At 56.2% G+C, this 17,605-nt stretch overlaps 1 protein-coding gene across 10 annotated transcripts in view; it reads left to right on the top strand.

The window, feature by feature from the left end:
- TRPM2 (transient receptor potential cation channel subfamily M member 2) overlaps positions 1–17,605 on the top strand; it is a 137,763-nt gene that overhangs the window by 41,417 nt on the left and 78,741 nt on the right. For all 10 annotated transcript variants that reach the window (XR_010154459.1, XR_010154458.1, XR_010154460.1 and 7 more), the window contains 8 exons: positions 169–522; positions 4,345–4,482; positions 8,136–8,265; positions 9,874–10,019; positions 10,837–10,949; positions 12,251–12,467; positions 16,293–16,411; positions 17,057–17,189. Coding sequence is in view for 4 of the 10 variants with exons in the window: in XM_024352442.3 (XP_024208210.1) it covers positions 169–522; positions 4,345–4,482; positions 8,136–8,265; positions 9,874–10,019; positions 10,837–10,949; positions 12,251–12,467; positions 16,293–16,411; positions 17,057–17,189 (1,350 nt within the window). In the remaining 6 variants the exon portion in view is untranslated. The remainder of the gene's footprint in view (positions 1–168; positions 523–4,344; positions 4,483–8,135; positions 8,266–9,873; positions 10,020–10,836; positions 10,950–12,250; positions 12,468–16,292; positions 16,412–17,056; positions 17,190–17,605) is intronic.

A 17,605-nucleotide genomic window follows, 5' to 3' on the forward strand; every position in this document is an offset into this window, starting at 1 on the left:
TTCGCATTGTCTGGATCCCAGCCCTTCCCTTGAGGGTGGGTGACCTGGGCAGCTTTCATCCTCCCCAGGTTGGGGACAACAGCAGCCCCCATCTCCAGGGTCTTTGAGATCAGGATGACATGGGGTGATGACCAAATGCAACCGTCACTGCACAATGCTTGCTCTCAGCCTTCAGATCTGCACCCCACGATGACAGCTGCACTCATCTCCAACAAGCCTGAGTTTGTGAAGCTCTTCCTGGAGAACGGGGTGCAGCTGAAGGAGTTCGTCACCTGGGACACCTTGCTCTACCTGTACGAGAACCTGGACCCCTCCTGCCTGTTCCACAGCAAGCTGCAGAAGGTGCTGGCGGAGGAGCCCGAGTGCCCGGCTTGCGCGCCCGCGGCGCCCCGCCTGCAGATGCACCACGTGGCCCAGGTGCTGCGGGAGCTGCTGGGGGACTTCACACAGCCGCTTTATCCCCGGCCCCCGCACAACGGCCGGCCGCGGCTCCTGCTGCCCGTTCCCCACGTCAAGCTCAACGTGCGTGCTGGTAACGGGGCCCATCCTGGACTCGTCTTCGCGGGCTACTGCTATGTTCTAAGAGCTCTCTGTTTTTAAAATTAGCTTTTATTTTTATTAGAAAAGACACATGCTCTATCTTAGGCTGCGTGGGCTGCTGTAACAAAATTCCACAGATGGGGCAGAAACTACCAGTTTATTTTCTCGAAGTTCTGGAAGCCCGAAGTCCCAGATTAAGGCACCAGCAGGGTTGGCTTCTGGCCAGGGCCTCTTCCTGCTTGCACGTGGCTGCCCTCTTGCTGTGTCTTCACGTGACAGAGAGAGAAGTCTCTGGTGCCACTTCCTCTTCTTTTTCTTTTATTTATTTTTTATTTTTTTGAGACAGGGTCTCACTCTGTCGTCCAGGCTGGAGTGCAGTGGTGCGATCTTAGCTCACTGCAGCCTCAACCTTCCAGGCTCAAGCAATCCTCCCACCTCAGCCTCCCAAGTAGCTGGGACTACAGGTATGCGCCACCACACCTGGCTAATTTTTTATTTTTTTGTAGAGATGGTTTTGCTATTTTGGACAGGTTGGTCTCAACCTCCTGGCCTCAAGTGATCCGCTCTCCTCACCCTCCAAAAGGCTGGAATTTACACCCTCCAGCCACCGTGCCTTGTCTATTTTTATGTTTGAGACAGGGTCAGGCTCTGTGACCCAGGCTGGAGTGCAGTGGTGCAATCATGACTCACTGTACCTTCCACCTCCCAGGCTCAAGCAATCCTCCTGCCTCAGTCTCTCGAGTAGCTGGGACTATAGGCATGTGCCACCACACCCAGCTTTTTTTTTTTTTTTTATAATATTTTGTTGAGATGGGGTCTCATTATATGGCCCAGGCTGGTCTCAAACTCCGGGGCTCAAGTGATCCTCCTGTCTTGGCCTCCCAAATTGCTGGGATTGCAAATGTGAGCCTCTGCACCTGGCCTCACCCCTCTTTTTATAAAGAGAACACACCTATCCACTTAGGAACCCACAATGTGGCCTCATTTAACCTTAATTACCTTCTTAAAGGCCCTATCTCCAAATGCTATAGTCACACTGGGGGTTAGGGCTTCAACATATGAATTTTAGGGGGGACAGAGTTGCGTCCATAACATACCCTTTCTAAAAGTTCCAAACAGTACAAAAGGTTCTGCAGGGAGCGTGATCCCCCTGCCCTGAGCCCCACTGCTGCCCACTATATATGCTGGTTTTTTCCGACAGTCAGGTCAGTAACATTCCACCGTATTTTTGTGAGATGCCCAGCGTGCACTGCAGCTGTGGGAGAGTGGATGCTGTAGTCTGCACCCTGTGATTCAATGGGAGCCCTGCTCCAGTCTCACCTTTATTTAATGGTGAGACTGCCCCAGTCTCCAACCTTATTCAAGGGAACCCTGCTCTAATCTCCACCCTTATTCAATGGGAACCCTGCCCTAATCTCCACCCTGATTCAATGGGAACCCTGCTCTAATATCCACCCTTATTCAATAGGAACCCTGCCCTAGTCTCCACCCTGATTCAGTGGGAATCCTGCCGTAATCTCCACCCTGATTCAATGAGAATCCTGCCCTAGTCTGTGTACCCTTTTTCAGTGGGAACCTTGCAGTGACTCAATGTCAGGAATGATGCTGGATTTTGTATTTGTATTTCCTCTTGGGAGTATTTATCTCTGATTCATTAAGGTTTTACAAAGCAAAGCATCAGATGCCTTTGAGAAGATTGAGCTCCTTTTCTTCTTTGACCTATGAATTTGGTGAATTATTTTAATAGATTTTCTGATAGTGAAACATGTTTTTATCCCTGTTTTGAATTTCAGCTTGGCCTCAGTGCAAGTTTAATATACTGGATTCTCTTGGCAACATTTTCAGGATGTTTGCATCAGAATGCTTAAGGCTTTGATTGCAGTTTTATTTGGGGGGCTATATTTGTCAGGCTCTGATATCAATTTTATGTTAGTTTTGTAAAAACCATTTGGGAAGCTTTCTTTCCTTCTCCACTCCAGGACAGTTTATGTAGCTGGAGTTAACTACTTCTTATAAGCTTGGTCGACTCCCCTGTGAGTCCATCTGGACCCAGTGCCTTTTTTTTTTAATTGGTAATAGTTCTAGTAACTTTCTCAGTTTCTTTTCTGATTATTTTTCTGTTTAGGTTCTCTATCTCTTCTAAGATCACATTTTTTTTTTTCCTGCTAGAAAATTGTCTGTTTCCTCCAGGTTTTCCAATCGATCCATTGTTCCAGGTGAGCTCTGTCTGACTCTTGAGAAAGACATGGTTATGACTTGGTTTCTTTGTTTTTTGTTTTTGAGACAAAGTTTCGCTCTTGTTGCCCAGGCTGGAGTGCAATGGTATAATCTCTGCTTACTGCAACCTCTGCCTCCTAGGTTTAATTGAGTCTCTTGCCTAAGCCTCCCAAGTAGCTGGGATTACAGGCGCCCACCACCATGCCCAGCTAATTTTTTGTATTAGTAGAGATGGAGTTTCACCATGTTGGCCAGGCTGATCTGGATCTCCTGACCTTAGGATCCACCCATCTTGGCCTCCCAAAGTGCTGGGATTACAGGCGTGAGCCACCGTGCCAGGCCGGGTATGGCTTGGTTTTATACATTCACAATCTGCGCTTCTTAAGTCCAGTGCGTTTATTTAAGATGCTCAGTTGGAATATGCTTAGGAAGGTCCAAAGCAGAATCTCAAGCTTATCTGTACCTGTGGTTTAGGAAGAAAAACACATTTCTTTTTTTTTTTTTTTTTTTGAGATGGAGTCTTGCTCTGCTGCCCAGGCTGGAGTGCAGTGGCGCAATCTTGGCTCACTGCAACCTCCACCTCCTGGGTTCAGGCCATTGTCCTGCCTCAGCCTTCCGAGTAGCTGGGACTACAGGTGTCCGCCACCACGCCTGGCTAATTTTTTGTATTTTTAGTAGAGATGGGGTTTCACTGCGTTAGCCAGGATGGTCTCGATCTCCTGACCTCGTGATCCGCCCGCCTCGGCCTCCCAAATTGCTGGGATTACAGGCGTGAGCCACCGTGCCAGGCCGGGTATGGCTTGGTTTTATACATTCACAATCTGCGCTTCTTAAGTCCAGTGCGTTTATTTAAGACACTCAGTTGGAATATGCTTAGGAAGGTCCAAAGCAGAAGCTCAGGCTTATCTGTACCTGTGGTTTAGGAAGAAAAACACATTTCTTTATAATGAAAAACCTTCAGGAAATTTCCAGGATCACTTGAGGTGTGTTTTGTACAGTATGTGATGTGGGAGATGGTTTTTTTTCTACTTCTGGGGAGCGTTTCCCAGCTACCTGAGTACGCGTTTCCTGGTCCGGGGAAAAGCCTAGCCATGCAGGGAGGTGGGTCTGGGCGAGGTGCCCTGTGCTTGCTCATGAGTGAGCCTTATTGCCCACCTGACAGATCTTTCCTAGTGGCCTCTCTGCCAGAGACACTGCAGGAGAGTCCCTCAGGGAGAAGACAGTCAATGACCTATTAACATACTCCACTGTGCCAGAATTTTGCTTTGTTGAAAGCAGCTTTGATGCCATCAGATAAGACTGGGGAACCTTGAAGTGCCTGGCATGAAACAAGAGTCTACACATGTTGGTAAAGGAGTTAGACGGGCGTTTCACTTTCTAGATGTCTCCAGAACAGTGTTTTAAAAAACTTCAGTGTGCATAAGAATGATCTAGGGTGTTGCTGAAAGTGCAGGTTGTAGTTCTCCAGGGACAGTGAGATCCTGAGAAGGTTGGGGCTGGGGTCAGGGCCTGCACCTCTGACAGGTTCCGCCAGTGACTCTGAGCCAGGCGGCCCGGCTGGGGCTCTGACAGTTCACTGCTCACCAGGTGCAGGGAGTGAGCCTCTGGTCCCTCTACAAGCGTTCCTCAGGCCATGTGACCTTCACCATGGACCCCATCCGTGACCTTCTCATTTGGGCCATTGTCCAGAACCGTCGGGAGCTGGCAGGAATCATCTGGGCACAGGTAATAAGACTGGCTTCTCAGTCTCAGCAGACACAGCTATAGGCCAGCGGCCAGCTGGGGAGTGTGGCTGGAGAGCGTGGCTGGAGAGCCTGAGGCCAAGTGCACGTGGAGGCTGTGGAGGGGTGTGGAGGGGTGTGGAAGCTGTGGAGGGGTGTGGAGGGCTGTGGAGGGCTGTGGAGGATGTGGAGGGGTGTGGAGTGCTGTGGAGGGATGTGGAGGCTGTGGAGGGGTGTGGAGGGCTGTGGAGGGATGTGGAGGCTGTGGAGGGTTGTGGAGGGCTGTGGAGGGGTGTGGAGACTGTGGAGGGGTGTGGAGGCTGTGGAGGGGTGTGGAGGCTGTGGAGGGGTGTGGAGGGATGTGGAGGGATGTGGAGGCTGTGGAGGGGTGTGGAGGGCTGTGGAGGGGTGTGGAGACTGTGGAGGGGTGTGGAGACTGTGGAGGGGTGTGGAGGGCTGTGGAGGGGTGTGGAGGCTGTGGAGGGGTGTGGAGGGGTGTGGAGGCTGTGGAGGGGTGTGGAGGGATGTGGAGGGGTGTGGAGGCTGTGGAGGGCTGTGGAGGGGTGTGGAGGGCTGTGGAGGGGTGTGGAGGCTGTGGAGGGGTGTGGAGGGATGTGGAGGGGTGTGGAGGCTGTGGAGGGCTGTGGAGGGGTGTGGAGGGGTGTGGAGGCTGTGGAGGGGTGTGGAGGCTGTGGAGGGGTGTGGAGGGGTGTGGAGGCTGTGGAGGGCTGTGGAGGGGTGTGGAGGCTGTGGAGGGGTGTGGAGGCTGTGGAGGGGTGTGGAGGCTGTGGAGGGCTGTGGAGGGGTGTGGAGGGCTGTGGAGGGGTGTGGAGGCGTGTGGAGGGGTGTGGAGGGATGTGGAGGGGTGTGGAGGCTGTGGAGGGCTGTGGAGGGGTGTGGAGGGGTGTGGAGGGCTGTGGAGGGGTGTGGAGGCGTGTGGAGGCTGTGGAGGGGTGTGGAGGGCTGTGGAGGCTGTGGAGGGGTGTGGAGGGCTGTGGAAGCTGTGGAGGGGTGTGGAGGGCTGTGGAGGGGTGTGGAGGCTGTGGAGGGGTGTGGAGGGCTGTGGAGGGGTGTGGAGGGGTGTGGAGGGATGTGGAGGGGTGTGGAGGCTGTGGAGGGGTGTGGAGGGATGTGGAGGGGTGTGGAGGGGTGTGGAGGCTGTGGAGGGGTGTGGAGGGATGTGGAGGCTGTGGAGTGGTGTGGAGGGGTGTGGAGGGGTGTGGAGGGATGTGGAGGCTGTGGAGTGGTGTGGAGGGCTGTGGAGGGGTGTGGAGGGGTGTGGAGGGATGTGGAGGAGTGTGGAGGGGTGTGGAGGCTGTGGAGGGGTGTGGAGGGATGTGGAGGGGTGTGGAGGGCTGTGGAGGGGTGTGGAGGGGTGTGGAGGGTGTGGAGGGGTGTGGAGGCTGTGGAGGGGCGTGGAGGGGCGTGGAGGCTGTGGAGGGGTGTGGAGGGATGTGGAGGGATGTGGAGGCGTGTGTAGGGTTGTGGAGGGGTGTGGAGGGGTGTGGAGGGGTGTGGAAGGCTGTGGAGGGGTGTGGAGGGCTGTGGAGGGCTGTGGAGGGGTGTGGAGGGCTGTGGAGGGGTGTGGAGGGCTGTGGAGGGCTGTGGAGGGGTGTGGAGGGCTGTGGAGGGCTGTGGAGGGGTGTGGAGGGGTGTGGAGGGCTGTGGAGGCTGTGGAGGCGTGTGGAGGGGTGTGGAGGGGTGTGGGGGGTTGTGGAGGGGTGTGGGGGGTTGTGGAGGGCTGTGGAGGCTGTGGAGGGGTGTGGAGGGGTGTGGAGGGATGTGGAGGGGTGTGGAGGGCTGTGGAGGGGTGTGGAGGGCTGTGGAGGGCTGTGGAGGGGTGTGGAGGGGTGTGTAGGGCTGTGGAGGCTGTGGAGGGGTGTGGAGGGGTGTGGAGGCTGTGAAGGGCTGTGGAGGGGTGTGGAGGGATGTGGAGGGGTGTGGAGGCTGTGGAGGGCTGTGGAGGGGTGTGGAGGGGTGTGGAGGGGTGTGGAGGGGTGTGGAGGGGTGTGGAGGGGTGTGGAGGGGTGTGGAGGGTGTGGAGGGGTGTGGAGGCTGTGGAGGGGTGTGGAGGGATGTGGAGGGGTGTGGAGGGGTGTGGAGGGGTGTGGAGGGGTGTGGAAGGCTGTGGAGGGGTGTGGAGGGGTGTGGAGGGCTGTGGAGGGGTGTGGAGGGCTGTGGAGGGGTGTGGAGGGGTGTGGAGGGCTGTGGAGGGCTGTGGAGGGGTATGGAGGGGTGTGGGGGGTTGTGGAGGGCTGTGGAGGCTGTGGAGGGGTGTGGAGGGGTGTGGAGGGCTGTGGAGGGGTGTGGAGGGATGTGGAGGGGTGTGGAGGGCTGTGGAGGCTGTGGAGGGGTGTGGAGGGGTGTGGAAGGCTGTGGAGGGGTGTGGAGGCTGTGGAGGGGTGTGGAGGGATGTGGAGGTGTGTGGAGGCTGTGGAGGCTGTGGAGGGGTGTGGAGGCTGTGGAGGGGTGTGGAGGGGTGTGGAGGGATGTGGAGGGGTGTGGAGGGCTGTGGAGGGGTGTGGAGGGGTGTGGAGGGCTGTGGAGGGCTGTGGAGGGGTGTGGAGGGGTGTGTAGGGCTGTGGAGGCTGTAGAGGGCTGTGGAGGGGTGTGGAGGGGTGTGGAGGGCTGTGGAGGCTGTGAAGGGCTGTGGAGGCGTGTGGAGGGGTGTGGAGGCTGTGGAGGGTTGTGTAGTGGTGTGGAGGGGTGTGGAGGCTGTGAAGGGCTGTGGAGGGGTCTGGAGGGCTGTGGAGGGGTGTGGAGGGCTGTGGAGGCTGTGGAGGGGTGTGGAGCGGTGTGGAGGGCTGTGGAGGGGTGTGGAGGGGTGTGGAGGGGTGTGGAGGGGTGTGGAGGGCTGTGGAGGCTGTTGAGGGGTTGTGGGCATCTCCAACACTGGGAAGGACTTGGGGCACCTGGAGTTGGAGAACAAAGAACTTAGTTCTATGCAGGAAAGGAATTTTTTTTTTTTTGAGACCGAGTCTTGTTCTGTTGCCCAGGCTGGAGTGCAGTGGCACAATCTCGGCTCACTGCAACCTCTGCCTACCGCGTTCAAGCGATTCTCCTGCCTCAGCCTCCTGAGTAACTAGAACAACAGGCATGTGCCACCACGCCTGGCTAATTTTTTATAATTTAGTAGAGATGGGTTTTCACCATATTGGCCAGGCTGGTCTCGAACTCCTGACCTCTGATCCGCCTGCCTCGGCCTTCCAAAGTGCTGGGATTACAGGCGTGAGCCACTGCGTCTGGCCCAGGAAAGGAATTTTTAAATTAAAAGTTCTGCTAAAAAAACTGGTTCTGTGGTTATGTCCAGGGCCAAGTCTCACTGGGCACGCATAGGCCGGGTGGTGCCCCCCTCTGCAGCTCACATGGGTTCCGATGGGGGCTGGTGCATGTGCTGGGCCCGTGCTGTCCGTCAGGCTTTGCAGGGCAAGCAGACCCCTCCCACAGGCCACGCAGGAGCCTGGGCCGTCATCAGAGGTTGTGTATTGACTGGGGTGGGGCTTAAGTTGTCTGTATAGATGTGGTCACACACAGTGATTGCCCAGTGGCCCACACTGTCCCCGGGCCTCGTTTTCATCACCTGGGGCAGTGTGTTGGGTTCCTCAGGCTGGGTTGAGCCTGGCTCTTTAGTCTCACGGTGGCTCCTCTGGTCCCCAGAGCCAGGACTGCATCGCAGCGGCCTTGGCCTGCAGCAAGATCCTGAAGGAACTGTCCAAGGAGGAGGAGGACACGGACAGCTCGGAGGAGATGCTGGCGCTGGCGGAGGAGTATGAGCACAGAGCCATCGGTGAGCTCTGCCGGGCACGGGCTGCAGGCGATGGCTCAGCCGTGCATGCCCTCTCTGGGGTCCCTGTCCCTGGGTCTCAGCCATGCACACCCTCACCTGGAGTTCCCATCCCTGGGTCTCAGCCCCATGTGCCCTCACCCTGGGGTCCTCGTCCCTGGGCCTCAGCCCTGCACGCTCACCCTGGGGTCCTCATCCCGGAGTCTCGGCCCTGTAACCACCCAGTGGGTTTGTCTTGCCTGCTGCTCAGATAGAGCCCATTTGTTAAGACAGCGAGATTGCAATAGAGAGTTTAATTCACACAGAGCTGGCTGAATGGGAAGCTGGAGTTTCATCACCCAAATCAGTCTCCCTGAAAATTTGGAGACTTTTTTTTTTTTTTTTTTTTTTTAAGATGGAGTGTCACTGTGTCGCCCAGGCTGGAGTGCAATGGCACAATCTCGGCTCACTACACCCTCTGCCCTCTGGATTCAAGCAATTCTCCTGTCTCAGCCTCCCAAGTAGCTGGGATTACAGCTGCATGCCACCACACCTGGCTAATTTTTGTATTTTTAATAGAGATGGGGTTTCATCATATTGGTCAGGCTGGTCTTGAACTCCTAACCTCAGATGATCCGCCCACCTCGGCCTCCCAAAGTGCTGGGATTACAGGCGTGAGGCACCACGCCTGGCGAGACTGGGGTTTTTAAAGGATAATTTGGTGGGTAGGGGGCCAGGCAGTGGGGAGTGCTGATTGGTTGGGCCAGAGATGAAATCACAGCGGGTCAAAGTGGGTTCTTCTCACTGTCTACTATTCATGATCACAGCGGGTTGAAGTGGGTTCTTCTTGCTGTCTGCTGTTCCTGATCACAGGGGTCGAAGTGGGTTCTTCTCGCTGTCTGCTGTTTCTGCGTGTGGTCACAGAACTGGTTGCACCAGATCTCCAGTCGGGGTGCCGTCAGTGATGCATCAGAACGCAGGCTTTCAAAATATCCTGGGTTTTCCAAAAGTGATGATATTCCTAGGAAGAGTTGGGGAGGTTTGGAATCTTGTGGCCTCTGGCTGCGTGACTCCTAAACCGTAATTTCTAATTTGTGGCTACTTTGTTAGTCTTACAAACGCAGACTGCTCCCAGGCAAGAAGGGGGTTCGTTTCGGGAAAGGGCTGCTATCATCTCTGTTTGGAAGTTAAACTATAAACGAAGTTCCTCTCAAAGTTAGTGTGGCCTATGCCCAGGAATGGACAAGGGCAGCTTGGAGGTTAGAAGCAAGATGGAGTCCATTAGGTCAGTTCTCGGTCCCCGTCTGAGTTTTCTCCCTGTTGTCATTTTTGTAGAGGCAGTTCCAGCCCTACATGCCCTCTCCCTGGGGTCCTCTTCCCCGGGCCTGGGTGTTTTGAGACATCAGCCCCACATTTGCCCTGTTTCCTTCCCTGTGTCCTGGTGGTGCTGTCCTGAGTGGTTGCCCTCTGATCCGTCCCCAGGGCTCAGTGATTGTGACCTGCTGCTCTGACGGGGCTCTGATGTCTCCGCCCAGGGGTCTTCACTGTCCAGAGTGGTCGCCCTCTGACCCATCCCCAGGGCTCAGTGATTGTGACCTGCTGCTCTGACGGGGCTCTCATGTCTCCGCCCAGGGGTCTTCACCGAGTGCTACCGGAAGGACGAAGAGAGAGCCCAGAAACTGCTCACCCGCGTGTCCGAGGCCTGGGGGAAGACCACCTGCCTGCAGCTCGCCCTGGAGGCCAAGGACATGAAGTTTGTGTCTCACGGGGGCATCCAGGTGACCTCCCAAGGACCCCTTCCAGAAACAGATGCCTGTGGTGCCTGCAGGGCGGACACAGCCTCCTGTTGGTGCAGTTGGCACGCACACTCACACAGGCTTCAGGGCCCTCAGCAGCTCGGGGACAGCGCCTGACCCCTCGGCCACCTGCTCCAGGCTCTGGCCTCCCATTTTGCAGATGGGGGGAAGCTAACATGAAGCAGAAGCAGGAGCTGGTGGCCATGGAGATCGCAATTCACCTCCCCATGGATGTTCCTACCTGGGAGCGGCAGGCAGAAGCCCAGGTGGCTCTGGGAACGGCGTCCGCCCTCTCTCCCTGGAGGGATAAGCGGGACACGGCGTGTCCTCCCTGGAGCAGCAGGGGCTCCCAGGCATGGCTGCCCTCAGCATCACCCTGGAACCCCCGGCAGGGCCTGGCTCGCAGCGAGTGCCCCTTGCACGCTGGGCTTCCTTGGAGCGCCGAGCTATTGCCAAGTCCATGAGCTCCCATCATGTCCTGGGCTGTGCCAGGCCTAGGGAGGCCTGGGGAGGGGTCCTGTCCCCCACTGCAGAGCTCAGAGGGGCCAGTGCTCTACAGCCTGCAACTGCGGGGCCTTCGAAGCCAGCAGAGATGGGGTCCCCTAGCTTGAGGTCAGGTGAAAAGCGGGATTTGGCACCCAAAGCCCCAGGGCAAGCTCTGTGTCTTCACCACTTTCTGCTGTGAGACTGCAGGCTAGCTCTGTCCACTAGGCACCCCGAGTCCTCAGCAGACAGCTGACGGGCACCATCTGGGGCACAGGGCTGGGCACTGCCATCCTGAGACTGCCCCCATCCGCAGGCCTTCCTGACCAAGGTGTGGTGGGGCCAGCTCTCCGTGGACAATGGGCTGTGGCGTGTGACCCTGTGCATGCTGGCCTTCCCGCTGCTCCTCACCGGCCTCATCTCCTTCAGGTGCTGCAGGGCTGCGGGGCTGCGGGACTGTGGGGCTGCGGGAGAGGCTCCTGGGGGCTCAGGATCTTCCCTAGATCCCCTCGCTGGGAGCAAGTCATGTGTCCTCAGAATTGTCCCTGGATCCTGGGGCTGTAGAGATGGGGGTGGGAAGCAGAGCAGGGCCCCACGTGCTGGAAGCACCTGCCTTGCCCCAGCCCCAGCACTGATCTCATGATGCTGATGAGCCCGTCCCTCAGCCACATCAGCCTGGGGTTGGGGAGGCCAGGAAAGATGGTCTCCTGCTCCTGCCGGCACTGTAGACCTGAGCCAGTCTGCGGCGTGGGCAGTTAGTGCAGGTCTGGGATGCGAGCAGCGAGCTGCGGCTGAGTGCCTCCCTGTCCTCGCAGCCGCAGAGCCTGTATTGATGGAATCGCTTTCCCTTATGAAGGAGGAGGACACGGCTGGCCATGGTTGAAGACCTGGCCTGGACTGGTGTCCCCACCTGCACCTCCTCAGAGGCTTGCTGGGGCGTTGTGGGATCTGCTGTGTTTTACTGAGGGCTGGATGGAGGCTCAGGGTCTCCTGGGGGTCAGGGCAGATTCAAGACCCCAGCGAGGTGGCTGAGCCCCTTCTGCAACCCGCAGGCCACACTGCCTGCCTCCTTCCCTTTCTCCTCACGGCCAGGATGGGTACTTGAGTGTTCAGGAATCCTGGTGGGAAACTGAGGCAGGGAGGAGCGGCTCAGGTGTCCTAAAGCAGTGCTGGCTTCTCTCCTGCTCTCCCAAGGATGGCAGAGCCGTGTCACTGATGGCCGCCTCTGCTCCCGTTCCAGCGGCCCTGGGATAGGGACCTGGGATCAGGGCATACCACAGGGGGAGTGTGGTCAGCCCCACCCCCATTGAGGACGGCAAGGAAAGCCTGTCCCCATTTACAGGAGGGTGACTAAGGCCTGAGCGTCCACTGAGCACTGGGAGCTCTGAAGCTGGGGCCCACCCAAGGCTGGGCTTGGGGCAGGCTGGGCCTCCCTGTTTGCAGCCATTAAGGTCATGGCCATGGGCAGGGCGTCAGCGGGCATCCCTGTGTCCTCACTTTGCTGGGCTGTGGGGTCCAGCCCCACCCCGGTGGCTGTGTGTGAGGCTCCCAGGCTGTGCTGTGCCGGCTCCGCCTGTAGCTGCCATTATGGCCCCGGATCCCTGAGTGCTTTTGCCTCTAAAAGCACATCTCTCTGAGGGGCACGGGGGATCACGGGGTGGCCAAAGCCTGTGGAGGTCAGGACCCTGGCCCTGGCGGTCACTGTCTCCTCTCCGCCGCGACGGCCGCAGGGAGAAGAGGCTGCAGGAGGTGGGCACCCCCGCGGCCCGTGCCCGTGCCTTCTTCACCGCACCCGTGGTGGTCTTCCACCTGAACATCCTCTCCTACTTCGCCTTCCTCTGCCTGTTCGCCTACGTGCTCATGGTGGACTTCCAGCCTGTGCCCTCCTGGTGCGAGTGTGCCATCTACCTCTGGCTCTTCTCCTTGGTGTGCGAGGAGATGCGGCAGGTACAGCCCCACCCGCTTTTCCACGCCCCAGCCCGGGGCCACCCACTTGGCTGCATTCTCATAGGGGACCCAGGGCTTAGAGCCCACCCCATCTAGCCTGCCCAGCTCCCTGCAAGCTGAGCAGAGCCGGTGTTTCCTCCCCAAAATGGGTGGCTGGGGCACTGCCCTCCAAGCCCCTCCCTCCTCATGCCCCCTGCGCCTGCTTCCCTGCTTTCCCTCAGCCCAGACATCCTTCCCTCCTGGAGACCGGCTGATCAGCTCAAGGTGGATGCCCTGACCTTGTGGACTATGAGTATGTCCCTTCCCCCAGGAAGAGCAGTGCAAGGTGTGGGATCCCTAAGACCCCTCTCACGTTCAATAACGAGCCAGAAGGACCCACAGACGCTGGGGAGTGGCAATGCTCACTTATGGTTTATTAAGCAACAGTCTACAGACTAAACCAGCCAGGGGGAGGGACGCAGCTGCATCCAGGACAGCTCTGAGCCCAGGGCATCCGGCCAGTCCCTCCCTGTGGAGGTGTGGGTGGCACTCCATCCTCCCAGTGATGATGTGTGGCCTCATGCATGGAGGCACGGTCCCCAGAGAGGCTCGCGGGCCTTGGTGTCTACTGGAGGTCAGTCACAGAGGCGAGGCTGACACCACATGGTTGACCTCAGTCTCCAGCCCTCCAAAGGTCAAACTGAAAACTGCCCGGGGCCCCACCCCAAATCACACCGTGGGACCACCTGGCATGGCCCAGGCCCCAGGAACAAAGACACCGTCATCAGGCGGACATTCCAAGGGCTCAGAGGCTACCTCCCTGGAGCTGGGCGAGGCCAAGCTGCCCTCCAGGTGGGGCGAATCCCTCACTGTGTGGGGTCTCCACTGTGCCCCCACGGTGCCTGCACCTGCTGGCAGCCGGTGAATGGGAACTAGGTCCTTGGGACCCTCAGGGCAGTGGTGAGGGGGTGGGGTCAGCCCACGGGGCAGTGGTCCTGGCTTAGACTTACCTCTGCTCTCTAACCTTGATGGACCACCAGGCCCCCAGTTACCCCAGTTAGAAAGCAGTGTGCACTGTGTAAATACCACGGCCTACTGGGGCCCTGGGGGAGGCACCGGCGTTCCCAGGAAGGAAGATCAGGTCCAGGACTTGGCGGGGCCTGGGAGCTGTGCTGTGGCCCTGGCTCTGCTGGGCTCTCCTTGGCTCTCCTCTTGCCATGTGGCTTCTGCCACCAGACCCTCTCTACAAGGGGCCAGAGGCCTCCATGCACCCCCAGCCCCAGCCCCATGGGCAGCAGCCTGAGAGCAGAGGGGGCACTTCCTTCTCCCTGCATCTGTCTGTGATCCAGGGAGGGCCCTGGTTGGTCCTGCTGGTCACCTGCCCCACCTATCCAGCTGCTGGGGCCTGGGGCCTGGGGCTAGGGAGGGTGTGGGGACTCCTGCCAAGTAGGCCAAATGGGGGCTCCCACAGCCCCTGCCAGGGTCCTGCACTCTTGGCTTGCTAAAGAAGCAGTGTGGCCCCTGACAGAACAAAGATCCTTGTGGGAAGGCAGCTGGCACCTGACATTGAGGGGGCTGCTCCAACACACACACACACATGCACACACATGCATACACATACAGGTACATGCACACACATGTACACGTGCACACAAATGCACACACACACAGGCACACATACATACATGCATATATACACATACATGCACACACATGCACACAGTACACACAGGCACACATTCATGCATATGCATACACACATACACACATGCACACACATGCATACACATACATGCACACATATACACATGCATACACACATGCATGGACACACATACATGCATATAGAGATGCACACACATGCATACACATACACATGCATACACACATACAAATATACACACAAACACATATGTATACACACATGCACACACATACACACATGCATACACATGCATACACACATTACACATGTGCATACACACAAATATACACATACATACATACACATGCACACACATACATATACAGCACACACATGCATACACATACACGTACACAATATACACATGTACACATATGCACACACACATACACACATGCACATACAAATGCATACACACATACACATACACACATGCACATACACAAATATACACATCACCCAAGCACATATACATACATACGCACATGAACAAACACACACGTACACACATACACATACACACAAGCACATATATACATATGCCCACATGAATGAACATACACATATGAACACACACACACATATATACACATGTACACACAAAAAACATGCAAATACACATATACACAGAGACACACATATACACATACATGTGCACACACACAAACATGCATAAATACACAATGCATGCACATGTATGTGCATACACATATACATGCACACATGCATGCACATACACATATACACACATGCATACACAAATACATGCAGACATACAGAATGCACACATACACACATATACACACATATGTGCACAATACATATTCACACATATACACACATACATGCAGAATATATGTACATACACACATACACACACAGGCGCTGAGTGAGCAGGGGGCTGAGGTAGCTGCTGCCAGCGCTACTTTGCATTGTTCCTCCACGTCCTGTTCCCATCTCCCTCACTGACCCAGCTCTCTTCAGATCAGAACCAATGTTCGGATTTGCTGACCATGATGATAGTGATGATAGTGATAGTGATGATAGTGACAGTGATGATAGTGACAGTGATGATAATGACAGTGATGATAGTGACGGTGATGATAGTGACGGTGATGATAGTGACAGTGATGATAGTGACGGTGATAGTGATGATAGTGACTGTGACTGTGATTGTGATGATGATAGTGGATAGTGATATGACAGTGATGGTGACAGCAAGGGTAGTGATGATAGTGACAGTGATAGTGATGATAGTGACAGTGACTGTGATGATAGTGGATAGTGATATGACAGTGATGGTAACAGCAAGGGTAGTGATGATAGTGACAGTGATAATGATGATAGTGACAGTGACTGTGATGATAGTGGATAGTGATATGACAGTGATGGTAACAGCAAGGATAGTGATGATAGTGACAGTGATAGTGATGATAGTGACAGTGACTGTGATGATAGTGGATAGCGATATGACAGTGATGGTGACAGCAAGGGTAGTGATGATAGTGACAGTGATGATAGTGGATAGTGATATGACAGTGATGGTGACAGCAAGGGTAGTGATAGTGACAGTGATAGTGATGATAGTGACAGTGACTGTGATGATAGTGGATAGTGATATGACAGTGATGGTGGCAGCAAGGGTAGTGATGATAGTGACAGTGATAGTGATGATAGTGACAGTGACTGTGATGATAGTGGATAGTGATATGACAGTGATGGTGGCAGCAAGGGTAGTGATGATAGTGACGGTGATAGTGATGATAGTGACAGTGACTGTGATGATAGTGGATAGTGATATGACAGTGATGGTGGCAGCAAGGGTAGTGATGATAGTGACGGTGATAGTGATGATAGTGACAGTGACTGTGATGATAGTGGATAGTGATATGACAGTGATGGTGGCAGCAAGGGTAGTGATGATAGTGACAGTGATAGTGATGATAGTGACAGTGACTGTGATGATAGTGGATAGTGATATGACAGTGATGGTGGCAGCAAGGGTAGTGATGATAGTGACGGTGATAGTGATGATAGTGACAGTGACTGTGATGATGATGGTGGATAGTGATGTGACAGTGACAGTGAGGATAGTAAGAGTGACAGCCTGTCTGCCTTCCTACCGCCCCTCTTCCCAGTAGCTCTTCTATGACCCTGACGAGTGTGGGCTGATGAAGAAGGCAGCCTTGTACTTCAGTGACTTCTGGAATAAGCTGGACGTCGGTGCAATCTTGCTCTTCGTGGCAGGGCTGACCTGCAGGTGAGTGGCCTCACCCCGATGGCGGGCCCCTGTCTGAGGCAGCCAGCCCCGCAGGGGATGAGCACAGGCCGGGCCCAGAACCAGCCACACCGGGTGAGGCTCAGCTCCTCTGTGAACCCTGGATTGTCATCTGTCCAATGGGTGTCCAGGCAACAGCGCCCCACCTACCCTTGGGATTGTTGAGGGAGCACAGAAGGGGCATGAGAGCTCCTGGCAGAGCTGAGATTGTCCATGTGCAAGGGGCCACAGATGGCAACCTCTGGAATTGTCCCAGCTCCACGGACACGCGGCTGCCGCTTTCTCCCTCTGCCTCCCTACCGTGGGCTCACTGCACTGCCTGTGATGCTCTCGTGTCTCTGCGAGGCCGCGGCCCCCTTTCTCGGAGGCAATAGGGCCCTGGCTACCTGCTGGCTCTCCAGGTGCCGCCATGCCAGGCTGCCCTGTGGGGCTGGGCGTCTGAAGAAAAGTGGGAGCCTCTATTCCTCAATCTCATGCCGGCTTGGAACACCTGGGATGCAGGGCCCACCAGAGCCCTTTGCCTCCAGGGCCACCTGGGCTAGGACAGGTGGAGGGGCGGCGGGGGGCAGCTCTGGGGGCCACTGTGAGCAGGTGGCTGAGATGCGTGTGCTTCTGCCCGGCGGCCAGGCTCATCCCGGTGACGCTGTACCCCGGGCGTGTCATCCTTTCTTTGGACTTCATCCTGTTCTGCCTCCGGCTCATGCACATTTTTACCATCAGTAAGACGCTGGGGCCCAAGATCATCATTGTGAAGCGGATGGTAAGGGGGCGGGGGCACCGGCTCCATCGCGGCCTGCAGCCCAGGGTGGGCCTGGGGGAGGGCAGGCCCCTTGCCAGTGGCTCGGACTGGGGCTTAAACACACCTGCAGGTTCCCCATCCCTGCTTTGCCCCTTGGGCTCCCAAGAATGCCCTTCTCGTATCTTTGCCTGTATGTCACCTCTTCCAGGAAGCCTTCCCTCATTCTCCCCTCTGATCCCCACTCATTCCTGGCCTCTGATTCAGCTCTAGGAGCTTTCCTCCTTGGGTCATGGTTATGTCTGACCCCTCTTGCACTTTGTGGTGCCAGCACAAAGATGTCGGCAGTCCACGAGGGTGTGGGGGCAGCCCCAGGACTGCTCCTGGGAGCCTCCTGCATGCCATGTCTGTGCTGTGAGTGGCAGTGCCGTCTCCACCGC

This window comes from Pan troglodytes, chromosome 22 (genome assembly GCF_028858775.2).
Source record: "Pan troglodytes isolate AG18354 chromosome 22, NHGRI_mPanTro3-v2.0_pri, whole genome shotgun sequence".
NCBI lineage: Eukaryota > Metazoa > Chordata > Mammalia > Primates > Hominidae > Pan > Pan troglodytes.